Genomic DNA, 27,241 nt, shown 5'->3' on the forward strand with positions numbered 1-27,241 from the left:
AGTGGGGGCATCCGACATTTGACCTGATGGCATCAGCCACCAACAGGAAGGCAAATCAGTTCTTCAGTCAAAGACATCAAGCCGGGAAGCGAAGGACACCCTGGTTCAATCTTGGCCAAAGGCAGGTCTTATATATACCATCCCTCTGTGGCCCATGATAGGCCGACTTCTGTTCAGGATTGAGGCACACCGGGGAAGGGTGATTTTAGTAGCGTCAGCCTGACTGAGGTGCCTGTGGTATGCAGACCTGGTACATCTGCAGCAGGATCAATGTGAACTTCCCTGTCTTTCCTAGCTTCTCACGCAGTGCCTGATTGCCCTTCAGGATACAGATCACTTTGGTGTTACGGCATGGCTCGAGCTTGCAGCACTAGTGCACAAAGGCTGTTCAGATGGTTTGCTCACCATTATGAGATGTAGGAAAAAGTTGACTGTTGCAGCGTATACCTGGAAGTGTTTCCAAACATGATGCATTCAGAGGAGTGAAGACTGGAGCTCGACAATGCTTGCTTTTCTCCAGGAAGGTCTAGAAAAGGGCCTAGCATTTGGCTCCCTGAGAGTTCAGATAGCCAGGATCTCCTGTTTTGGATCCAGGCTCAATAAGATCATCCTTACTGCTCATTCTGATGTACCCAGATTTTTGAAGGGCGCATTATAGTTCCGCCTTCTAGTGTGATGGCTTCTTCCGACATGGAATCTTAATTTAGTTCTCCGGGGGCTAGCGGATCCGCCCTATGAGCCTCTGGAGCAAGCATCCTTGATGGACTTTACCGTTAAGATGGTGTTTTGGGTGGCAATTACCTCTGTTTGGAGAGTGTTGGAAATTCAGGCTTTGTCCTGCAGAGATCCTTTTCTTAGGATTACAGATTCAGGCGTGACTTTGCACACAGTCCCATCTTTCTTGCCGAAGGTTTCCAGCTTCCACATCATCCACAAAGTACACTTGCCTGCCTACAGACTATCTGGTTTGAGAAAACATGATAGGGTGTTAAAAACTGTGTATGTGTGTAGACTTTTGCTGCAGTACCTAGAAGTTACAAACAAATTTCGATTGACAGATCATCTGTTTGTGCTGGCTGGAGCAGTCCATAAAGGGCAGCCAGCCTTGAAGGCAACAATTTCAAGGTAGATCCTTTATTTATTTATTTATATGCATTTTCAAAATAAATCCACAAGCATTCACTTGTTAACAGAAATACAAAGAAGAAATCCATTTAGACATCATATTAATACTCTTCCTTAGACCATATATGGGGAATCAAAAAAGAAAAGACAAGGAGATCCCAAAACAAGTAAATACCTATAGAAAAAGACTTAACGTGAGTCGATCATATCCATCTTATAATTAAACAATGCCCTTTGCATTATTGAGTACACTCTTCAAGGTGGATCCTTATGGCCATTTCTTCCACCTATATCGGAAGTGGATTGCATCCACCTATATCTGTGAAGGCACATTCCACGTGAGGTGTTGCTTCCTCATGGGCGGAGTCTTCTGCGGTTTCCCCAGAAGAGATATGTAGGGCTGCTACTTGGTCTTCTATGCATATGTTCATGAAGTTTTGTAGAGTAGATGTGGCGGCTAAACAGGACTCCCCGTTTGGACTTCGATTCTGGTTGCAGGCTCATCTGTTCCACTCTAAGCTGAAGGGACTGCTCTGTCACATCCCACAGGTTCAGGATTAGAGTGTCTGTTGTACTAGAAGGAAAGATTAAGTTCTTATCTCGATAATCTTTCTAATCGACATGCTGTATTCCTGAAGCCCGCTCTGTCAGCTGTGAATTCGCCTGCTTTTTGCCTTAATAAGACCTGACAATTCAGATATTTTGTTTCTTCTGTTAAGCCCTGACAAGAAAGGAGGCAGGGGTTACTGTGTTATACTCTCCAGGGGGTATCTATCCATATCTCCCACACTCTTAGTGCAGGTTGTGCTCAGGTTGGTGACTTGTTTGTTTTGTTTTCACCTTGTTATGTATTGGTAATGTTTGAATTTGGCTATGTTATATGTTTGCTGATATGTTTGATGATATGAGCAGAACAGACATGTTTCTCGGGGAGAGTCCCAGTATCCCTCCCTCTTCTGTTTCCATTCCAGGGTTGACTATTATGTTACACACTGAGGGGTTAGAGGACAGCACAGAGTAAGGAAGGAGGAGCAAAAAATAATCCGAATGAAGCTCCCTACAAGAGTTCTCATGAGAAGAGGTTAACTACCCAAAGGTTCAGGAATAGAGTGTATGCCTACTAGAAAGAAGATTATCAAGGTAAGAACCTAATCTTTCCTTGTGCATCCTTTCTAAAATACCTCTCAGTGCTATAATTGAAATGCTTTTTAGAATCAGATTAGCTGTAATACTCTCTATATCAGAGGTCCCCAAAGTCCCTCCTTGAGGGCCGAATCCAGTCGGGTTTTCAGGATTTCCCCAATGAATATGCATTGAAAACAGTGCATGCACATAGATCTCATGCATATTCATTGGGGAAATCTTGAAAACCCGACTGGATTCGGCCCTCAAGGAGGGACTTTGGGGACCCCTGCTCTATATAAAGGGAAAAGGAATGGGGCTTGTATAATGTATTTTTGTGGTTACACATTCAAAGCGGTTTACATATATACAGATACTTATTTTGCACCTGAGGCAATGGAGGATTAAGTGACTTGCCTAGGGTCACTGGGATTTGATTCCACAACTTCAGGGTGCTAAGGCATCTCTACTACTAGGCCTCTCCTCACCTCCACACAAATAATGCTTATTATGTTTAAAAGTTATTTTGCTTGAGTACTGAATGACTATCCCCCTCTTCTACGAAACTGTGCTAGTTTCGTAGAAGAGGGGGCATATATTAAGAAATTTCATTTTTGCTCTTTAATACTGTTTCTAGTATTGAAGTAGAATGGTGGGCGTTTCTTCACAGATGATAGACAGCCTCACACCTCATAAGCACAGGGTGCTCAGCAGAGCATTCATGTCATAGAACACGAGGAAGTTTCTTTTCCCTTTTGAATTAGGTACCCAACTGACAAGTCTGTGAGTGTTTGGTTAAAAGTTTTCTTTGTTAAAAGTTCTCTTTGTAAAATGTTACTATGTATCTTTCTTGTTGTTTCTTATTAAAGGAGGATTTATTTTTTAAGGTCACACACAGCATTAGCGGGTTCTCTGAGGAAGCCAGGACGGCGAAACGCGTCAGAACCCCGCTGGGTCACCGCTGCAGAGACATTGAAACTAAATCTGTTTACTTATATGAGCTTTTCACAAAACTTTGGACTTTGGACTTTATTTTCACATTATGGAAATTTAAGAATTACTTATGAATCTATGAAGTTATTTAAAAATCATTTATTCTAACAAGATGGTGCAATGATTGATTCTATGAAAATTTATAAAAGGGTTTTTCCCTATGCTGAGTTATTTTACTCTACTTTTGGATTCTAAACGCCATTTTTGAAACTGTATTAATAACTATTATTGTTCCTTTTTTGCTGTTTGTGTCTAGTATAAAGAATACACTCTTCCAAAAGTGTGTGTGTATAACCATAGCACATATTACTAATATATTGATTTGCTAGAATTGACATATTTTCCATTTAATATTCTATTGTTTTAGGTATTATTATTGTCCCAAGTGCTGGAGTTGGTATTTTCTTAGGAGGGTACATTATAAAAAAGCTGAAACTTGGTGCAAGAGAGTCTGCCAAATTAGCCATGATTTGCAGTGGTGTTTCTTTGTTGTGCTTTTCAACACTTTTCATTGTGGGATGTGAAAGCATTAATCTGGGAGGCATCAATATACCATATACTACAGGGTAAGTTCATGAAATATTATCATTTTATTTCTTAATTTTTCCCATTTTGAAAGCCTTGTAAAGCCCTGAACATTTTTACTCATTAACAGCTGAGATTCTTAAATGCCTCATCCATATAACATATTTGTTTGTGCTATTATAAGAGACATGTGTAGAGTGTTATTTCTGATTTACCAGGAAAACCCACTAAACCAGTCTTCTGTGAAGACAAGCAATTCGCTAGTCATACATTTGGCCACGTAACTAACTATGGTTGATGGTAATTACACAAATTATTGCAGAGCTGATTTAATTGTGGATTGATTTGGTTTTGTTTTAATTGTATAATTTTATGATTTAAGAACATAAGAATAGCCTTACTGGGTCAGACCAATGGTCCATCAAGCCCAGTAGCCCGTTCTCACGGTGGCCAATCCAGGTCACTGTTACCTGGCCAAAACCCAAGGTGTAGCAATATTCCATGCTACCAATACAGGACAAGCAGTGGCTTCCCCCGTGTCTTTCTCAAAAACAGACTATGGACTTTTCCTCCAGGAGCTATATTATGAGTGTAATTTTGTGAACCGCCTAGGACTAAGGATAGTTCAGTATACAAATTTGTTATATACAAATTGTGTTATAAATACATACTCTGCAGATTCTTTTCACTGATCTTGTGTAGACACATTCACGCTAGGCAGTGGCCTGTTGACTCCTCTCATTTTTGCTTTTGACTGCCAAAAATGACATAGAGCATCAGGCATTCTACTCTTACTATAGCGTTACCGGATGCACCAGCACTGTACATTAACATGCAAGATACAGTCCCTGCTCGAGAGAGCTTACAATCTAATTGTGACAGACAAACAGGACAAAAAGGGTGAATGCTGCACAGGTAGGGCATTATAGAGGGAATGACAAGGCAGATAGGGTAAGGAACTATAGAGGGAATGACAAACAGATATGGGTGCTTTACAAGTGGGTTAGAGTTAGAACTTAAAAGCAGCTTTAAAAAAAGGGAGCTTTTTGCATGAATTTGAATACTGCCGGAGATGGAGCCTGATGTACCAAGTCAGGCAGTTTGTTCCAGGCATATTAAACTGTAGAGTAGAAGGGATGGAGTCGGGTGTTGGCAGTAAAGGAGAAAGGTACAGACAAGAGAGGCTTACCTGATGAATGGTGTTCTTGGGGAGGAGTATAGGGAGAGACAAGAGAAGAGAGATACTGAATAATTTGTAGATCAGTAAAAGGAGTTTGAACTATATCTTTACTGTAACCCACTTGTATCCCATGTACTGACAAAATGAATCTTTAATGTAAACCACTTGCATCCCATGTACTGACTAAACTTATCTTTATTGTAAACCGTTTCTATCCCATGTACTGTCAAATGTATCTTTATTGTAAACCGCTTCAAACTTCACGGTATAGCGGTATATAAGAAACAAATTATTATTATTATTATATGCGGAAGAAGGCAGGGAGCCAATGAAGTGAGTTGAGGAGAGGGGTAATGTGAGTATAACACGGGCAGACTATGAGGCGTACAACAGAATTCTGAACAGACTGAAGGGGAGAGAGATGGCTTAGCAGAAGACCTGTAAGAAGTAAGTTGCAGTAGTCTAGGCATGGCCTTTCTCTCCCATAGCCCTTCAGCATTTTCCCTTTTATTAGGTTTTAATTTGAAATATTCTAAACTGTTCTTTATGGAATTTTAGGCACTTTGATCATTTAGGCCTCCTTTTACTAAACTGCAATAGTGGGTTTTAATGCAGGGAGCTGCACTGAATGACCTGAGCTACTCCCGATGCTTGTAGAGTTCCTATCAGCGTGGGTCATTCAGCGCTAAAAACCGTTATCGTGGTTTAGTAAAAGGGGGCCTTAGTTTTGTTTGTTAACCTTCTGAACCATCCTAGTTTTTGTTCAGCATGACCACACTATTATGAGAATCGGCTGAATTATTTTTTATTTTCTCATCCTTTATTTTTCAAGGCCATGGTCTTGTTGAGGCTTGATTACTGCAATGCCCTGTACCTTGGGATAACAAAGACAAGATGCAGAGCTTTGCAGGTCATACAAAATGCAGCAGCATGTCTGATAATGGGTTTGTCTAAATATGACCATATTTCACTATATCTTTAAAAATTGCACTGGCTTCCAGTCGCCTTCAGAGTCCAGTATAAAGTAGTGATGATTTGCCATCAATTTATGTATGGAAACATCCCAGAATTGCTTAAAAGTAATATATTCAGTTATATAAAAAAAAGATCTTTGCGTTCTGAAAATTTAGCTTTACTGAAGACGTCTGTGAACCCAAGACTTGTTGAGACCGGTAAAATGACTTTCTGTTGCGCAGGAGTTAAGTTATGGAACTTTTTGATGGGTCAGATACAAAATTGCTGTGAAAAGGGTATCTTTAGAAAATTACTAAAGACGCAGTTATTTGTAGATGCCTTTTTTTAGTTTCTCTTGATAAGGTTGATGAACTTTCCATGATCTTTTTTATCCACATTATGGTATTTCCTTGAAGATTGTTTTTATGTTTATTTTATTATATGTTTATTCAACTACAGTGCTCTCCCACGAATTCACGGTCGGCAGTTCGTGGTTCCGGTCATTCGCGGTATTTTCCGACCATGAATGACTGGGCATGAGAGGGCAGCTGGAGAAGCCAGAGAGGGCAGCCGGAGCGCTGGCGAGTGAAGGAAATCACTCGCTGTATGGTCCGACCGCCTCTTCCTGTACTAAAATCGGGCCTTACCAATCAGGAGCTGCGTGTCAACAGGAGGCTCAATGTGCATTTGTTAAACTTCCCGAGAACACCGGAAATTTCAGCAGTGAAATTGTTTAGAAAATATTTAATACAAAATCTTTGTTTCGCTCCCAAAGCCATACCTCCTTTAAATAATATTTATTACATACCTTTGGGTACATAAAAGCCAGGGAATGATCCAGTAAAAGAGAATCAAATACAACAAGTTCAAAGTGTAATGGACTTGGGAAATATTTCAGAAATTTTGTAATCAACAATATCATCAAAAACGAAGAAAGAGCTACTCTGCTTGTTTCCTTTATTTTCCAGCAAGATTTAAATTCTGCCTTGAAGTTTTACTTTCGAAAATCGCAAATTCCCTTTTTTGGGCAGCGACTGTGGATATTCCCTGATGTGAATAAAGAAACTCAGGAAAGAAGAAAACTCTTCTTAGTAATGAGGCAAAAAACAAAGGAGATTGGGGCCACTTTTCAATTAATGTACCCATGCAAGTGTCTCATTAAGGGCTCCTTTTACTAAGCTGCGCTAGCATTTTTAGCACGTGATAACCCTGTGCTATGCGCAAAAAACTAACGCCAGCTCAATGGTGGCGTTAGTGTCTAGCGTGCGTGGCAATTTAGCACATAGAAACATAGAGTATGACAGCAGAAAAGGGCCGGCGGCCCAACAAGTCTGCCCACTCAAGAACCCTCCCTCCCTTGAGAATCCATCTTTTAAGCATAACTCTTTAGCAACCCTACCTGTTTGTCTCATCGTCTCTTGAAGTCAAACACGCTACTGGCCTCGACCACCTGGCGTGGAAGACCATTCCATCGATCAATCACCCTTTCGGTGAAGAGGTATTTCTTGGTGTCACCATGAAATCTTCCCCCCTTAAGTTTTAGCGGATGTCCTCTTGTCGCCGTGGGACCCTTAAGAAAAAAGATTTCTTCCTCCACTTCAATGCGGCCCGTGATGTATTTGATGTTTCATATCCCCCCTATCTCTGCGCTCTTCGAGAGAATATAAGCGCAGTCTGCTCAGACGTTCTTCATATGGGAGATCTGTGGACTTTTCTAGACTTAAAGAAGATCTCCAGAGGTTAAAAGGATGTAATACAGATATACTTCTCCCTCCTTATTCGCTGTGATAGGGGATTAACAGACCTGCAAATACAGAAAAACTGCAAATAACTTTTTTGTGAATATGGTGAAACCACAAATAACATAGTGGGAGACCTGGCCTGTTCCTGAAGGAGAGGCAAAACACGGTGAAGAAAGTGCTGGGAATTGGCGATTTTCTCTGTAAACGCTTGAAATCGGTGATTTCTCTGTGCAAGCTGATGTAATTTGGGGGGGGGGGGGGAGCCAGAAAGCAAGCTAAAAACCACGAATAATCGAAACCGTGATTGCTGAAACCATGAATACAGAGGGAGAAGTATACTAGGAGTCACCATTTAAGCCTTTTGTTCTTTCTTTCCTTTTTCATCAAAAATTTTAGTCCCATATTTTAAACTAAACTAAACTAAACTAAACTAAATCTTGGATTTATATACCGCATCATCTCCGCAGATGGAGCTCGACACGGTTTACATGGTTAGGGAAGGAACGGAACTCCAGTGGAATTTATAAGTAAGAGAGGAGAGAGGTTAGGTGTAAGAGTGCCAGGAACGGGACGGGGTTACGTTTTGGAGAAGAGCCAGGTCTTCAGATGATTACGGAATGGTAGAAGTGGGCTCAAATTGCGGAGAGGGGAAGGGAGACTGTTCCAGAGCTGAGCGATTCTGAAAGGGAGGGAAGAGCCAAGTTTACCAACAAGGGAGATGCCTTTTAAGGAGGGGTAGGATAGTTTTAATTTTTGCGTGGATCTAGTGGAGGTTGGATTTGAGGAATTCCAGGATAGAGGGATAAAAGGAGGGAGGATACCATGGAGGATCTTGAAGGTTAGACAGGCACATTTAAAGTGGACCCTGGAAATAACGGGAAGCCAGTGGAGTTTGGATAGGAGCGGTGAGACATGATCAAACTTACTTTTTGAGAAGATAAGTTTGGCCGCGGTGTTCTGTATTAGTTGGAGTCTGTGAAGGCTTTTCTTTGTTACGCTTAGGTAAATGGAATTGCAATAGTCCAATCTGGAAAGGATAATGGCAAAGTGTTTTTGGTGGAAGCAGGACCTCACTTTCCTCAGCATGTGAAGGCTGCAAAAGCATTTTTTTATCAGGGAGTTGAGGTGGTCATTGAAGGATAATGATGAATCTATGGTGATGCCCAGAACTTTGCTAGAGAACTCCAGCTGTAGAGAGGAACCTGTGGGCAGTGGGATTGAAGTGGGTAATTGGTCAAGTTTGGGGCCGAGCCATAGTAGTTTGGTTTTGGACTCATTCAATTTCATTTGTACAGTGTGAGCCCAGGATTGAAGGTTGGTTATGCAGGAAGAAATGTTAGCTGCGAGATTGGTGAGGTTTGCGTCGGTCTCGATGAGGACCAGGATATCGTCGGCGTAGGTGTAGAGTGTTTCTAGGGGGGATAGGTGGAGAAGGTTCAGGGAGGACATATAAATGTTGAAGAGGATGGGAGATAGGGGGGAGCCTTGTGGGACTCCACAAGTCGGTTTCCATGGGGAGGAGGAGGAACCATGTTTGGTGACGGTGTAAGAGCGAGAACGTAAGAAGTTCGAAAACCAGTCGAGGACTGTAGAACTGATGCCTATCTCGGAGAGTAGGAAGATTAGAATGTCATGGTGGACAACGTCAAAGGCAGCAGAGAGGTCGAATTGAAGGAGAACGGCAAATTTTTTATGAGAATGAAATTGTTGGATCTTCGAGATAAGGGAGGCCAGGAGGGTTTCGGTACTGAAGTTGGGTCTGAAGCCGTATTGATAGGGCAGGAGGATAGAGAATCTTTCCAGGTAGGCTGAAAGTTGGGAGGAGACGATGGACTCTAGCAATTTGGTTAGGAGCGGAATGTTTGCTATTGGGCGATAATTGGATGGGGAGGAGTCTTCTCCCTCATAGGTTTTTGAGGTCTAAGAAGATAAAATAATTTGTTTCCTATATAACACTTAGGCCCTCTATTACTAAGATGCACTAACCGATTAGCGCGCGCTAATCAATTTAGTGTGTGCTAAATGCTAATGCATGTATGTTAGTCTATGGACGCATTAGCTTGTAGCACGTGCTAATTCGATTAGCGTGCGCTAATCAGTTAGCGCACCTTAGTAAAAGAGGGGGTTAGTTAATCCTGAGATTGTCAATTGTTTTCTGTTGTTTTTCCTGCTCAAGTTGTGATGCTTATATAATTTTTCAAACTATAATAAAGAATTAAAAAAAAAAATAACGTAAAATTCCAGAAACATGGAAAAATACAAAATTTCAGGTGTTTTTCTCTATATTTCAGGTAAAGTGCACTTTTGTGAAACCATGTTGCAAAAGTACACGTTGCAGTAATAAACTTGTATACTTTGAAGCTTATTTAAATTTGGCAGTAATGAGCTGATGTGATGCAAATTTATGCAAAGCATTAATGGCAATAATGAACATGTGAAAGAGGCTTTACAACCTATTTTAGCAAGAAAATAGCTATATTTCTGGAAATATAGTTATTTTCTTTGGAGATGCTTTAGAATTGAAGGGTCTGCTAGCCTACTTTAAAGGTCCTGTAGTCCTCCACTGGAACCTCCAATCCCTGGCAGGCTCCCTGAAGTGGAGCCTAAATGGTTAAACGAGGGCCTTCCTAGGGTACTTTAAAGCAGCGTTTCTCAACTTCTTCAGGACAAGTACCCCTAAGTCTAACAAATATCAACCGAATACCCCCACCCAAGCTCTGCGTCAGTTAAGCTAGTGCTAGTGCTGGGCCTTGTATAGACTCCAGACTCCTTGACAGGCAGCGGGACGGTAGCAGAAGACTCAGGGCTTTGTAAAAAGCAAAAATTAAACCTATTGGTTGTATTTTATTGTTCATCGCCTTGAAACTTTGTTTAGGCAATTAATCAAATTTTTAATAAAACTTGAAACTTCATCACTGGAGTTAGCTTGGTGTTGCTTGGACTGTGGGGCCACACTGGTTGACCCAGAAGCTTCGCCTTCTGGGTCAACCAGTGTGGCCCCACAGTCCATTCAACACCAAGCTAACTCCAGCGATGAAGAGCTCTCCGTCTTCTGCCATCCTCTTGCTCCCTGACTGCTTGTCAGGGAGTCTGGAGTCTATTCAAGGCCTGGCACTGGTGCTAGCTTAACTGATGCAGAGCCTTCAAGTGGGTGGAGCCGACAGGACCTTCCTGAGCACGTGGATGAGAAGGCTGTTCAGCAGAGGAGGCATGCTGCTGTAGGAAGGGGGAGCAGGAGACATGTGATTCGTACCCCCCACAAGTGGCTCGCGTGCAGTACCACATGTTGAGAAACACTGCTTTAAAGCTCTGCTTTGTCAGTAGCCCTCTAATTCCTTCGCTGCCTTCATTCAGGGCATAAATATTAAAAGGCAGCTTTACTCCTAGAGGTAATACTGTGAGAATACCTCTAGGAGTCAGGAGCCTCACTTTGACAAAGGGAACCGCTGAAGCGGGGGGAGTAAGTGAGGTCCTGGGAAAAGGTGGCCAGGTATACCTGCTCTCACTTTTTCATGAATTAAGAAGCTGGGTCTAGATGGACATTGAGAGTACACAGATCAGCCTTCACATTGAGCATTGATAGTTCCCGCTAGGACTGAACATCAATAAGATCCCATCTGAAGATAAGAGAGGATTCATTATCATCATCATGATGTCAAATGTTGGGCAGAGGCCAGGATGCATCAACATCATACCCTGACAAAAACCACTAAGATAATGGCTACTGTGGTACACTCAAATTGGCGTCACTCATCCTCATTGATTATGGTGGAGTTATAACAGCATCCAAGGACATGAGACCAGGTCACTCATACTTCCCAGGTTGCCCATGAAAACATTGCCTCTTCTACTAGTTCTCCTACTAGTTCCCCTGATGAAAGGCTGGAATGACTTGTTTGGCGAGACTCTTCAACCTCAAAATCATCAATGTCCATGCATCAATGTCCATGCGCATCAATGTCAATGTCCAGCTGATCCTCAAAACTTATACATTATTTGAAGACAATTTATTAGCCTTAAAGGGTTTCTGCTACATTGTTGTTGTCACAACTACTTCAAGGGAGCTGACCTCCAGTAAAGTAGGCAGGTGTCTCACAATTAAGTTTGCAAACTAATTCTTAAAAAAAAGTGGTACATACCTCATTGCTGAATATCACTATGGTCACCTTCGAAGTACTCCCCTTGGGAAGTTATGCACTGAGGCTAGCACCATTCCACCCTTCAAAACAATTTTTGGAACTCTTTTTTTCTGGAATACTCATCAGAGCTGTCGTTGTATTACCCTTGATGTCTTGAATGTCATCAAAATGTTGTCTTTTCAATATTTCCTTTATCTTCAGGTAAAGAAAAAATTCATTGGGGGTCAGATCAGGTGAGTAGGGAGGGTGTTCCATTACAGTTATTTGTTTTCTGGCTAAAAAACCCCTCACAGACCGTGCTGTATGAGCTGGTGCATTCTCATGATATAAGAGCCTTGAGTTGTTGGCGAAAAATTCAGATCGTTTTCGTCTAACTTTTTCATGCAGCCTTTTCAGCATTTCCAAATACTAAACTTGGTTAACTGTTTGTCCAGATGGTACAAATTCATAATGAACATCCCCCCTGATATAAAAAAAAGTTTAGCAACATCATTTTGACTCTTGATTTGGACTGGTGTAATTTTTTTGGTTATGGAGAATTGGCTGATTTCCATTGTGCACTTTGACGCTTTGTTTCAGGATGGTATTGGTACAACCATGTTTCATCACCAGTACCAAAAGGTCTTGGCAAACTTCGACTGTCCTTTGCTTTTGTTCATTGGTGAGCTCCTTCAGGACCATTTTTGCACACACCTTTCTCATGCCAAGATTTTCAGTTAAGATTGTCCTAACTGTTTCTCTATCAATGTTTACTTGGTCTACTATGCTTTTCAGTCAGATGATGATTTTGATGCACAATTCGATGAATTTATACAACATTTTTTCCAGTTCTGCTTGTTACTGACCGCCCTGACCTTTCTTCATCAGGGACGCTTTCTCTCCCTTCAGAAAAATGTTTAATCCATTTGTATACTGCCATTTTCTTCATGGCATTATCCCCATAAACTTGGACTAACATGTCCCTGATTTTGCTTCCACTCTTGCCAAATTTAACAAGAAATTTAATGTTTGTTCATTGCTCTAATTCAAGCTCCGACATTCTTGCAATGGCACACAAAAACATGCAACAGCAATAATGAATGCCACTCAGCAAGACACCACCACGTGTCAACACGAACACAGCTGTGAGACACTGATATACCAAGGTTATGAAACCTTACCGAGTTGTTTGTACAGTGCTGTCAACATAAGCGCAGAGAGGCAAGTTTGCAAACTTAATTGTCAGACCTCGTATATAAACTCAGTTCTCGACTTCCCCTTGAAATTCTCTGTTGGGTTTCAATTTTTAAGCAAGAGCCTGCAGGTTTTCTGAAGAGGTGGGTTCTGCTGTCTAGTTACTCCCAGCTCTTCCGTGTGAAAGAAGAGTCTCCATTGATGGAATTCTCGTTTATTGATTTTGTTAGGGTAATGGAAGAAGCTATTCCATTTAGGTTACAGATGGGAGAGGAAACCGAGATAGCAACATTGAATATCTTCCAAATTCTCAACCCTACCAAAGGAGCTGTGATATGGGACAGGCACATACAATTTCTAAGGAAGAGGACGGTATACAAACAGCAGGGTTGGGCAGACTTGATTGGCCATATTGTCTTTATCTATTGTCAGTTTTCTGTATCTCAAAAATCCTTGTGTAGTTGCAATTGAAGACTCAAAGCTCCAAAATTCCAGTAGTAGTTTTGAATGAGCTTGAAGAGTGGAAAGAAAAAACTTCTGGGGCAATAAAATTGTATCAGAGTGGAATATACTTTAGGATGTTAACTTTGAGGATAGTTCATTTAGACTACTGGTCTAATCACTTGTTTTGGAAATATTGGATTATTGTAATATCGTACACTTGGGTCGTCTTTAAAAAAATTTATTATCGACTGTGACTGATAGAAAACACCGCGGTACATTTAATTTTTTAGATTAAAAAAGGCAGATAATTTAACACCATACTATAGAGAGCTGCATTGGCTAGGTGGCGCATGGTATGGCTCGGACCATTTTAATTTTTCCAGTTTTTGACATTCTTCACGTATTTCAACAATGTTTGATTTCCCATCAGTTAGAAGATGCTGTTATAAAAGATTTCATAACAAATTGCTCTATCAAGCAGCTATTTGGAATTTTGTTATTCGCTAGCTATTTTTTAAATTGTATATTGTATATTAATTTTAGAAAACAGTTTAAAAACTTACTTGTATGATAAATTTTTCTAATTGACTATCATATATTTTTTGTAATTCGCTGCCCCTGATGTTCAACTTTCTTTAATTGTTAACCACAAGGATCTACATAGTTTTGCAGTATACAACTGCTATGTTATGTTATGTAATTGTATTTTTAAAATATTTTTAATTAATGTGATATAGACATTGAAATTTGTTAAGCTTTTGGTTTTTTTTTCCTTTGCAGTCCCACTCTTACTCTGGCACATAGGAATCTAACAGGTAGCTGTAATGTAAATTGCGGTTGTAAAATTCATGAGTATGAGCCAGTCTGTGGATCAGATGGAATTACATATTTCAACCCTTGTTTAGCTGGTTGCATTAGTATTGGAAATCATAGTCTTCTGGTGAGTATTATCAAGTTATTATATTGTTATCCTTGTATATGTGGAGGGGCATTTTAAATAAGACATTGAAGTCTGACTTAAGCCGGGTCCAGAAAACGCCCATTTTTGAAACCAGCATTTTCATTAATTGATCACACAGACATGCCAACAGAGCAGTGTGGCACCTTGAGGGACTGCTGTGAATTTCACATAAAGGGTGCCAGGTACACATTTCCCCATAACCTTATAGTGTATGGTGAGTCCTCCAAAACTTCCCCAAAACCTACTATACCTATTTGTCTACCACCCCAATTGTCCTTATGGCTGCTGGTGTTACCTATATGGCAGTACAGTAGATTTTGAGTGAGTTTTCGTGGGCTCACACTTTCCACCATAAATGTAGTGGGTAGGTTGGAATATGGGCCTGGATTGCCCTCTTTATGGTTCACTACACCACCCACCAAGCTACTCCAGATGCTTGCTGCTCTACTAGGATTTCCCATAATAACTGCAGCTGTCATAGAGGCTGGTATGTACTGTTTCTTTCACATCTTTGAGGGGTAGGAAGGGGTCAGTGATCACTGGGGGAGTGTGGAGGGGTCATGCTTATATCTGTCCAATGGTCATCTGGTCAGTTTGGGTACCTTTTTGGTTCTTATGCGCTTTTAAAACAGGTCTAACTCCGAACATCTAAATGATGTCCTGGACGTCTTCAAAAAGGTTTCATTATCCGTGCAAGATGTCCAAGTCCTAAGTCCGCCCTAATCCTGCCCAAAATATGCTTTTAACATGATCCCTTAAGATTTAGATGTACTGGAGGAAAAATGGCTCAGAAGACATCTGAAAAATCAGTTTTGAAAATCAGCATTTTGATGTTTGGCAATTAAAACGTCCAAGTGCCACTTTATGCCGTTTTTTGGATGTCTTTCTGTTTTGAAAATAAGCCCTAAGGGATTAAGAACATAAGAATAATTGAAATCTGTGAAAAGTTCCCTTTTTATTATCTAGTTTTGAGTGGGTTACTTAATAAGTTAATGTGATTAGAGATAAGTATCCTTCTTGACATTTTCACTTTCAGTATGTGGAGGGGAGACTGGCGGCCGTAGCTGCGGCCGCTATACTAATCGCGGTAGGGAGATTCTTGCCGCGATTAGGAATAGCGACTGCATCTACTTACCATGTAGGCCAGCATTTTGCTAGCCTACATTGTAAGCGTCTCCCACTCTGCTTAGGTGGGCTTGCGGGCCTCTCTAGGCTCCCTGGAGGCGTCTTCAATATAGGCGGCCTGCCTGGGGAGCATTTTTTTTTTTTTTAGAAAACGTGCCTCCCGATTGGCTGATTAAACAGCTGTAGGAGCACTTTGCAGAATCAGGACCTTAGGGTCAGATTCTGTATAGGGCGCCCAATCTCAGAAGCTGCCTAAGCACATGGGCATCTTATAGAGAATCGCCCAAAGCCCACCTAATTTATTTATTTTAAAACTTTATATACCTCCTGGAGTCGCAGCGGTTTCCATATGAACATACATAAAGCAAAAACAATGAACAAAGAACAATACAAATTATTCTTCAAAATAATATTAAAGCACATAAGAAATAGGACCTACAAATTGTTCAATAACGTATTTGATAAGGTGTTGACAAAATACTCAGACAGCGTTAGGAAAGACAAATCAAAAGTATGCTTCTACAACCAATGAGAAAATTTTGTTCATAAATGTCCAGGGGGAGGGGGGGTGGAAATATTTTATGATTTCTTTTGTTTATGATTAATTGTTGGATATAAAGAGGGGGGATATCTGATGAAAGCTTTAATTTGATGATATAATAAATAATGTTAAAGTATAAAATGATTGTATTTTGTGTTATACTTATTGTGAGTTTAAAAAAAATGAATAAAGATTTATTAAAAAAAAAAAAAAGTATGCTTCTACAAACAGCTTGGATTTTAACATCTTCTTAAAGTTGTGGTCATCTGCGCATAATCTTAGTTGCCCAGTGAACTTGTTCCAGTATGACATTCCAGGAATGGAAAATATTTGAAGTTCAGTTGCCATATATCTTACATTGTCAGCTGTCAGTGCTACCAGTTTCATTTTCCCCTCAGAATACACAGGCGACGCTAAGAAAATCGAGTTGCCGCTGAGGTTTAGCGATAAGTTTAGTGGTAACCCCCCCCTGAAGACTACCAGCAGGAGGGTTGCCCAGTCCCTCCTTCTGGACCCCACCAAACATCACGGGCATCCCCCCGACGGATCCCCAGCCCCCCATAACCCTCCTACCTTAAAACATTGGCCAACTGGAGGCATCCTCCCTGTTTTCTTTTGACTGTTTTGTCATTGTAAAATGAAAAATTGCCTAAATTTTTTTAAAAAGTTACTGATGCTGCCATAGCTCGGACCTTAAATGCTGTAACACATCCCTCGAGCTGCAGCCCAGCCTGAGAATAGCAGAAGGAAATATAGGCCGCTAACCTTGTGGAAATAATTGTCTTAGTTACAGGCAAGCCCAATTTGTTAGGATCAAAAGAGATGAACAATTGAGGTAAAGTCCTGTGTGGCTTAGTTCTTTGTATGTAGTAAGACAAGGCACGCTTACAGTCAAAAGTGTGTAAAGCTGTTTCTCCACATGTGAGAATATCTGCCTACTGTCCCTGGATAACACCTGTTATGGTAAGTAACTATGCTTTGTGGCTGACCAACTGCTAACCTGTTTGGAAGATCATATCTTAGCACCAGCGCAATCGGCATTTAGAAAGGGTTTCAGTATGGAAGCTCTACTATGGGCTTTATTATCAGACTAGTCGTTAAGCCCGTTACATTAACAGGTGGTAGAATATATGTCTGTCTTTCTTTTTCTTTCTGTCTCTCTCCCCCTCTATTTCCCTGTGTAGCGCTGTCTCTGCTTTCTTCTTCAGTCTGCACTCTCCAGCTGTAACATTACTGCCTCGCTTTTTCTCCCTACAAGCATCTCTGCTCTCTTTCTCATCCCCAGTCTCTTTGCTCTTTTTCTCTTCTTGCAGGGGTCTCTGCTCTCCTTTCTCTATATGTTCCTGATTCCTACAAACCTGTACGCTCTCCTGTTTTCTCTGTATGCTCCTGATCCTGTGTTTCCTTGTAGGTGTCTCTTCCTTTTTTTTTTTTTTTTAATTTCTTCTTCAGTCTCAGTTCTTTATCTGAACATTCCCTTCCTCTGTCTCTCCAACTGCAGCTCTCTTGCCCTCTAAGCCCCTGCTGTGCATGTCACTCCTGATCCCCTTTCACTGACCCTTGTGACTGCATCATTTTTGTTATGCCGGCTGGGTTTCCATGGCAACTCTGCTCACTAATGCCCTGAACTCTCGCTTACAGTGATCGTGGTCTCCTTGTCACTTTGGGGTCTGTGAGTGTGGGGCCATTTTCTTATTTCCTCGTGGAAAGCTGTTTTGCAGACTAGTGGGTGTGAGGAGCAGCTGGGATCGCGAGCAATGCCCAATGTTATTTTGCCGACCGTTACAATTGGGGCCTTTGGAGCCATGACTCCCTTAGTTCTGGCCGAAATTATTTTTAAGTTCTAAGCCGCGGTAGCGGCTTCTCTCACGATCCCTGCCTGCGTCGGAAGCCTTCTCCGACGCAGGTGCGGCTCATGAGAGGAGCCGCCACAGCGACTTAAAACTTAAAAATAACTTCGGTCAGAACATTACCTTGGGGTCCACTGAACTTAAAAATAACTTCTGGGTTCCACAAGTGTGGTACAATTTTTCCTCCCAAGCTAATAGAACCCTGGTCTCTGATCGGGTCCTGTTTGGTCTGCCACTGCCTGGAGGAGCTGAAGAGCAGGGAGGCCCGCGTACAGATTCTCTGCCGGCCACTGTCACAGCTAGGCGTGCATGCGCACTCCTGCCGGCCACGGACCTACAGATCACACAGGTAGGAGTGCGCATGCGCGGCTAGGGTTTTATTATATATGATAGTCATTTAAATATGACCTCAGGAAATCAGTTGCTTTTTCTGCAATTTGAGTTATCTGCAGAATTTGATTTCATAGATCATGAGTTATAGGACTTTATAGGAATATCTGGGAAGGTTTTTAGTTGGTTGAGAGGATTTCTTCAGGATAGGTTCTATTCAGTGAAATGGGAAAATATTGTATCGGAGAGTTGGATAATGGGTTGTAGAGTTCCTCAAGGATCTCCACTCTTGCCAATTTTTTTAAATTTAATCATGGCAACCTTTGGTAATTCCTTGGAACAAAAGGGTATAATATATGCTGATGATATTACAATATTTATTCCCTTTGATTCTTCTCAATCCTAAACAGTCTTGATCCAGGACAGTTTGGGGTTTTTTTTTTTCTGGTCGGAGAGTGGGCAGATATGGTCAGAATAAAACTCAGTACATAAAAAACTAAGATGATGTCTTATCCTTCAGAAATCACTATCCATAGTGAGCTTTTTAAATTAGAATCATCTCTTCGTAGCTTGGGAATAATATTAGACCCATATGTATTGATGAAGGCTCTGTTAAATAATCTGACTTGAGGTGTGGGGTTTTTTTTTTTGTTTCTTTTTATAAATTAAAGTAACTGAATAGAATTAAGCACTGTCTTCTGGTTGAAAATCTAAGGGCTCCTTTTACGAAGGCGCATTAGGGCCTTAACGCGTGGAATAGCGCACGCTAAAATGCCGCTCGCGCTAGCCGCTACCGCCTCCTCTTGAGCAGGCGGTAGTTTTTCGGCTAGCACATGCTAATCCATTGCGTGTGCTAAAAACGCTAGCGCACCTTCGTAAAAGGAGCCCTAAACCTCCTGGTTCAAGCAGTAGTAGTATCTTCTATTGATTACTGTAATTTGCTGTAATTTGGCAGTACTGAAACATTCCTAGACTGCCTATAGTGGCAAGCAGTTACTGTGGGAATTTGGTGTAGTAAGTGCCATGGCCATGTGGTAATACCTGTGGTGACTGCCTGACACATTTTAGTAAAAAGGTCTCTTAATATCTTAAAGTGTGCCTTGTACTTGGGACTTAAAGATAGCTCTAAGTCTAATAAATGTTGGCACTGTCATCTTGAGGCTGGGACATTAGATCATCTTTTATTCTATTGTCCGTATATATTATTATTTTGGAAATCAATTTGGCCTCAAATAAATAGGATGATGGACAATCCAGTAGCCTTGACTTATGATACTATTTTATTTGGTACAACAATGAGAGCAAAAAGTCAAATTTCGTCACATAATAATAAACTTTTATTCATATTAACTGGAGTAGCAATTCAACAAACAGCATGTAACTGGAAAAATTATGACAGATTAAGTTATAACTTTTGGTGGAATTCGGTATGCCATATATATATAAAATGGAGCGCACAATAGCAACACAGAAAGGTTATTTTGGTAAATTTCTGAAGATTTGGAGACCATTAGCAGATTTTTGTAATGATCAATAACATTTTCCCATAATAAGAGATTTGTTAAGTGGGGATGTGGGTGGGTATTATTTTATTTACCTTACAATATGTATGAATTAATTAATGCATTTTGAAGTATTAGGTTAAAGTTTCTGAAATAGGAAGGGAGGGCTTGGGGGGGCTTTTTTTATTTTATTTATATTTGTCATACATATTATCTAAAACATTATAAAAATATGAATATAAATATGAATATTGTACTTAAAGTATTCATGAAGGAAAATCAAGTGTGTGTTTATAAGATTATATGTATTTTTCTGATACACTTGTTGTAATATGAAAAAATGAATAAAGAAATTAAAAAAAAAAAAAAGGCATCAGGCAGCAGTTTTGTTCACATTTAGAAACTGAAAACTCTTTTATCACGGTTCATTTTCTTTTGAACAAAATTGGTTTGATTCAAACCAAAATCACTTATGGACTATAGGATTTATAATAAATAGTGACTTTAAAAGTAAATTTAATTGCAACTGGACTTGTTAAGATACTTTTCAAAATTGTTTAGTGTACTGTGCTGCTAAATCAGTTAAGTTATTCTAAATATCAGCATTTTTATGCTTTCTCTCTCAGCTAAGAAATTATACAGAATGTGCCTGTGTTCAAAGCCGTCAAGTAATCACATCACCGACAGTGGGGCAGCGAAGTCAACTCAGGGTGGTGATCGTCAAAACATATCTCAATGAGAATGGCTTTGCTGTATCCGGGAAGTGCAATCGGATCTGCAATACACTTATCCCATTCCTAATATTCCTTTTCATTGTTACACTCATAACAACATGTGGCCAGCCATCAGCAATCATTGTAACACTCAGGTGAGAACCAGTAATGTAGACCTTAATGGTTATTTATATTTTCTTGATCATCAATATTAGAAGAATTAAAACAAAGTAATTAAGGCCCTTTTTTTACTAAGGGCTCCTTTTACGAAGGTGCTCTAGCGTTTTTAACGCATGCACCAGATTAGCGCGCGCTAGCCAAAAGACTGCCGCCTGCTCAAGAGCAGGCGGTAGAGGCTAGTGCACGCGGCATTTTAGCGCACGCTATTCCACGCATTAAGGCCCTAATGCGCCTTCATTAAAGGAACCCTAAGTTGCGTTAGAGGCTTCTACTGCAGCCCGGGGTGCTAAGTGCACTGACGCTCATAGGAATTCTATGAACGTTGGAGCAGCGTTGGAGTATTTAGCTCTCTGAGCCATGGTAGAAACCTCTACTGCAGCTTAGTAAAAGGGTGGGGTGGGGGGAGTTTAAATTATGCTAGTTTTTTCTGGTATCATACTATGGGGTACTTTTACTTTGCTGGGCTAAAATGACCAGTGCTATCCTCAGCACAGATCTTTTCCTTGTGCCGAGGCCCCTTTTATCATGGCAGTAAAATTACCCCATTTTCCCTATTAATGGCCATATGCTAATTTTGGCTACGAAAAGACCTGCTCTCATATCTCCAAAATTTGCTCACAAAACTCCGAGCTACCTTATGGGGCTCATAATTAAAAAAAAAAAGTCTAGAAAGTGGCCTAAATGGGTACTTGGGACGATCGAAAAGCATGATCGTCCAAGTACCCATAATCAAAGCTGGTTTTAGACGTATCTAAAACCATCTTAGGCCTTTCCCTTGCCTCTAAACGCATAGAGCAAAAAAGAGGCGTTTTTAGAGGAGGGGAAAAGGCGGGAGGTAGGCCAACCTACACCTAGGCGTACAGCAGGTATAACCAAAACTTTAGGCAGGTTGCCTAGTTGGCACTTATACGTTTTGACTTAGAACAAGTCAAAGCAGGTATAAGTGGTGAAAAGGGGCCGCTGAGCTGATCGCTGCAGCTCAATGGCCCCAGCAACCTGCCTATCCCCTACTACAACGTTCGCTGTTGGAGAGATGGCTCATCTCTTCTGCCGCGATGGTGATCACCCACCCCCCTCTGAACCGCGGCACTTCGAGGTGAGCATCGCGGCAGGGCATCTCCACTGCTGGCGATCCTCACCCCAAAGTGCTGCGGTTCGGAGGGGGGTGAGCGATCACCATCGCTGGCAGGAGAGATGAGCCATCTCTCCTGCAACGATCAGCCCTCCCCCGGCTATTACGATTGGGCAGGAGGGGGCCCAAGCCCTCTTGCCCCGCAGTCACCAACTCCCCCCCCCCCGCCGAGTCCGATGGGGCCAGGAGGGAGCCCAAGTCCTCCTGGCCCGGCAACACCCCCTAACCCCCACCCCCCACTAAAATATGGGCAGGAGGTATCCCAGGCCCTTCTGCCCTCGATGCAACCTCCCCACGACTGCCTCCCGAACCCCTGATCGCCCACCCCGCTGACCCCATGACCCCCCTTCCCCCCCTCCCCGTACCTTAAAAATTGTTGGTCGGATGGATGGGTGCCAAGCCTGTCTGTCCAACAGGCCAGCCATCTCCGGAATGGCTGGCCTTAGGGCCTGATTGGCCCAGGCAGCTCAAACCACACCCACAGGTGGGGCTTGAGGCGCCTGGGCCAACCGGAATCGGCCCAGTTGTCTTAGGCCCCTCCTGTGGGCGGGGCCTTAGGCACATGGACCCAACCGGCCCATGTGTATAAGTAATAAAATTTGAAAGAAAATCAATATATTTTATTCATATATGGGTGGCTAATCAGTCTACGGGAACCTCCCCATTGGTTAGGAGATTCACCTGGGGGTTATTCACAATACATGTGCACCCTACAGCACACTGCTGGGTCTCCCCACAAACATCATATAACACCTCAGAGCATTGTGTGCAAATATAAAAAGTGAGATGTTAAAAATTGCTTTCAAATATAGTAATCAGTGTATCTGTGAATCATAATGCAAAAAAAGAAGAAAGTCCCAAACATCAATATTCATTCAATCAATTAAAAGGAGAGACTTATCTCAGAATGTCCGCGAGTTCTAGCATATCCTTCCAGGGGCACCTTGGCTGATTTCCCAACAAGGTACCCCATTTCGTGATCTTCTTCAGGGGCAAACTCAGAGGCACATCCCACTGTTTCTTAAAGATTCCCCATTGTCAGCATGGTCAAAAATCTTTCGGGAACACATGGTCCTTTTAAAACAGGAAACAGTGACGAGACAAGCGTGTGAGCACTTCCCCTGACACCTATTTTCTAGGCAGTAAGGGTTCGCACGCTAATCCTGTGTTAATCAGTTAGTGTGCAGTGGTCAAGCTGCATTAACCAATTAGCGCAGTACATGTAATAATTTCTGTTTTTTAGTGCGTGAGAAGCATGAATCGATGCTTGAGCACGCTCCCACAGTAGTGCTTTTTAACCCTGTGGTAAACATGCGCTAGTGGTTACTAATGCATATTATTAAAATGTTATAAGATAGATGATACATTTCATATAAATAAGAAAGTCAGTCATTAAATTGTAAAGCTTATGTTTACCGCAGAAGTTTAGTTAAGTTGTTGTACTAATTGCTGTGTTTATTGTTTACTAGTGTTTAAGCCCGTTACTTTAACGGGTGCTAGTAAAGCCTCCTTCCCTCACATGTCCCCTATTTTCAGCCCCAGCTCCAAACCAATTTTACCCCCTTCTCCCCCGGCCCCAGTAGCACCTCTTCCCTGCTCCCCCGGTCCAATAGCACCTCTTCCCTGCTCCCCGTCCCTCTTCTTGCTCTCCCGGCCCAGTAGCACCTCTTCCCTGCTCCCCCTGTCCCTCTTCCTTGCTCCCTAGGTCTAATAGCACTTCTTCCCTGCTGTCCGTCCCTCTTCCTTGCTCCCCCGGTCCAATAGCACTTCTTCCCTGCTCCCTGTCCCTCTTCCTTGCTCTCCCAGCCCAGTAGCACTTCTTCCCTGCTCCAGCAGCACCCCTTACCTGTTTCCCCGGTCCAGTATGCAACGTTGTGAGCATCGCGGCCGGCTTTTGTGAACCTCGTAGGCCGCTTTGCCCCTCAGAAGTACATTCCCTCTGACGCGTTCGCGTACGTCAGAGGAAACGTTCTACTGAGGTGCTGTGTGGCTGCGAAGTTTAGTAGAGCCGGCCACGATCCTCACTGGAGCAGCGCCCAACTCTCAGCAGATCGATGCCCTCCTCCTGGCAGCCGCCGCCAGCACCACTGCAAAAAGCCCTCCTCCCGGAAGCTGCCGCTAGCACCACTGCGCCTCCTCAAGCCGCCGAATATGGCTGGCTTCCTCCAGTGGTTGGTGAGTGAGTGCGGGAGGAGGGAAGTGGCCAGAATGTTCCCTGCCGCCGGGTTCTACAATGGAACACGGCCACAGATCACACACCACAACGGCAGGGATCACGATGTTTTCAATGCGCATGTACCGGTAAGCTTTTATTATATAGGATTATCCATATTATATCAACTGGCAGTTCAGCACTGGGGTCATTTCATAGAGTTATACAGTTTATTCCAAATAATTCCATGGCCCTGGGACTTGAGAGGCCTTGCTAGTAATCAGAAACATGCTTTATGAATGCATTTTTAAAAGTTTTTTATTTACCCTTGTTAAAAAAACATTAAAATAGCCATACCCTTCTTTGGATTGACAACTTTATGAAAAAGAAAAACATGTCATCTGCAGCTGTCCATGCTACACTCCAGCCCCCTCCCTCCCAAATTAACTGCAGTGACAGTCCCCTCCTCAGTTCCTCAATATATATACATGCTCTCTCATATTAATTCAAACATAATTTGCCTTCACAGAACCCTGCCTGATCTCCCCTCTACAATGGGTACAGAGCAAAGGTAGGGTATTTCGCATAAGAGCATAAGAATAGCCTTACTGGGTCAGACTAATGGTCCATCAAGTCCAGTAGCCTATTCTCACAGTGGCCAATCCAGGTCCCTAGTACCTGGCTAAAACCCAAGGAGTGGCAACATTCCATGCTACCCCATGTCTTTCTCAATAACAGACTATGAACTTACCATACAAAACTATTTCTGATTCTAGTGTAATCTCTGTAACAGTAACATGAATTTTCTCAGCACCAGTCATATTGTGGAGTAATACACAACTATACAAAGTAGGGTAAATATAATCAACTAGTCTTATAGCCCATTACATTAATGGGTGCTAGAATATACGTCTGTCTGTATGTCTTTCTTTCTGTTTTGTTTTTGGGGTTTTTTTTTCAATGTTCTCTCTAGCCCCCTGTCCTTCTGTGTGTGTCATTGACTGCCACCTTCTGTCTATCTCCTTGGCCGCTGTCTGTATTTCTCTTTTTTTTTTGTCTTTCTCCTTGGCCAATGTATGTCTGTCTGTCTTTGTTTTGGTGTCTGTCTCTTTGGCTGCTGTATGTGTGTCTTTCAATCCGTCTCTCTAGCCCCCTGTCCTTCTGTGTGTGTGTTTGTGTGACATATTTCTGTCAGTATGTCAATGTTAAGGGTTTGTTTTTTTTTTCTTTCAATGTCTCTCCCTGGCCCTCTGTCCTTTTGTGTGTGTGGAGATGTCAGGGGGATGTCATGTGTGTATAGATATCAGGGGGCTGTTGGGGGAATATGCCCCTTTTCTCACCTACCTTTTTTTTTTATAATCATGGAAGCTGCACAGAGCAAGTCGTTTGAAGTAAAAAGTATTCAATCGGCACAGAGTGACTTGTGTAGGGTAAACCGCCACTTGACACTTGTTTGAAAGTGAAAGTTCACGCTCTGAATGTGCCCACGAGCAAATTTGTTATGCCGACCATCGAACGCGCCTGCTATTATCCAGATGGGATCATGAAATTTGCTTGCGCTTTGCAATAGCAGGAGGTGGAGGCACACGCGCTGCAGGGTACATCTCCGTTGAAGCAGAAGGCTTAATTGGATCACTTTAACAACAACGGCTCCCTTAGTTCCTTTTCAGAGTTATTTTTAAGTTTAAAGTTGCCGCCACGGCTCCTCTCTCGATCCCCGCCTGCATCGTAAACTTTGGCTGTGGAGTATGGGGGTCTGCGACAGAGGGAACTTTCTAAGCGCACATGCGCACTCTTGCCAGCCACGGACCTACAGATCAGGGATCACGGAACATGCAGATAAGAGTGCGCATGCGCGCTTAGAGTTTTATTATAGTAGATTACTGATATTCAATTCATTAAAATGCTATACCAAGAATACCAAAATATAAAATTAATTAAATGTTTAATTTATGAATTTCTGTAATTCAATTCATATCCTAAAAACTAACAAAATTTATTTCATATACATTTAAAATCTACAATAACAAGTAATACAAAGTGCAGAGTGTTACTAATGACAAAATCATAGGCTGGGAAAAGCTACAGGTACTATCTAAAGCTTTTAAATAAAGTCCATCAATCAATCTTCAAGGCTTTTAATGATGTTAAGTATTGAAGCCATTCAGACCCAATAAAGCTCACTTAACTTGATGATGAGTCAATTAAAGTCCCAATATCTACTTGAGTTGTAATCCGTAGACTTGACCAAGCTATATTCATGATCCAATAAGAAATTCTTAATCAGTTATGAGGTTCTCTCTTCTTAATCCTTATTGTTTTCCAGTTTTAGTTACTTATTGTTCAATCAGCATAACTCCAGCTGAATTTCAGTTGAATCCATCATCAGGGAGGTTGAAGATATAAGTACTGAAATTACTTCTGATACAGATCTCCAGCTGAGAGTTCCTGCTGGGAAACATCAAGTGAGATATTAAATGTAGATGAAATAAGTTTTGTTAGTTTTTAGGATATGAATTGAATTAAAGAAATTAATAAATTAAACATTTAATTCATTTTATGTTTTGGTATTCTTGGTATAATAATAATAATAATAATTTTATTTATATGCCGCCATACCGGGGAGATTCTAAGCGGCTCACAGCATGAGAAAAAGCAATACATACATACATTTTCAATGAGAATCACAATAAAATTCAATAAAAAGCAATGCATACATTTCAATAAAATTGATTGGAATAAAAGTACAAACATTACAATAAAATTGAACAAGATAAAAGGGCAAACCATGCAAGTAAGAAGCATGAAAATCAAATGGAAACATGGTTAAAATAAGAGAAAAATTAAGATCATTATGATGTCAGCCTATTAAATAATTGAGTCTTTAGTAATTTCCTAAAGTCTAAGTAAGAAGAAGCTTCTAGTATCCTTTTTCCGAGCCATGTATCCATTTTAGCGGCCTGAAAAGAGAAAGTTTTCTCGAGGAACTTCTTGTAACGGCAAGATTTTATAGAGGGTTAAGTAAACAACTGCACTCTCCGTGTATTTTTGTTACAATGACTCCAGGAAAAATGAGAAAGGAGATAACCTGATGCCAGACCAAATGCTATTGTGGAGTAATACAAAACTCAACAAAAAGAAGCCAGAACCTAGAACAAAATAAATAAACACACAAATAAAAGTCTACTATGCCAGCACTTAACTTCCAAATCATACATTACAAGGACCTACCTGTGAAAAGACAGCATGATGGAGTGGACAGCATCAATACACCTATTGGGAAAACCAAACAAGACAGACTACTAAAGATTGCTACATAGAAAATTCATTGTAACACGGTAGCCTCAGTCACCCACAA

At 41.4% G+C, this 27,241-nt stretch overlaps 1 protein-coding gene across 1 annotated transcript in view; it reads left to right on the plus strand.

Annotated features, from left to right (window-relative positions):
• The window catches only part of SLCO5A1 (solute carrier organic anion transporter family member 5A1), a 126,953-nt gene that overhangs the window by 81,696 nt on the left and 18,016 nt on the right, over nt 1-27,241 (plus strand). Inside the window, exons 6-8 of the mRNA XM_033932794.1 lie at nt 3,608-3,806; nt 14,178-14,337; nt 20,333-20,574. Coding sequence (XP_033788685.1) covers nt 3,608-3,806; nt 14,178-14,337; nt 20,333-20,574 — 601 coding nt within the window. The remainder of the gene's footprint in view (nt 1-3,607; nt 3,807-14,177; nt 14,338-20,332; nt 20,575-27,241) is intronic.

This window comes from Geotrypetes seraphini, chromosome 2 (assembly GCF_902459505.1).
Source record: "Geotrypetes seraphini chromosome 2, aGeoSer1.1, whole genome shotgun sequence".
NCBI lineage: Eukaryota > Metazoa > Chordata > Amphibia > Gymnophiona > Dermophiidae > Geotrypetes > Geotrypetes seraphini.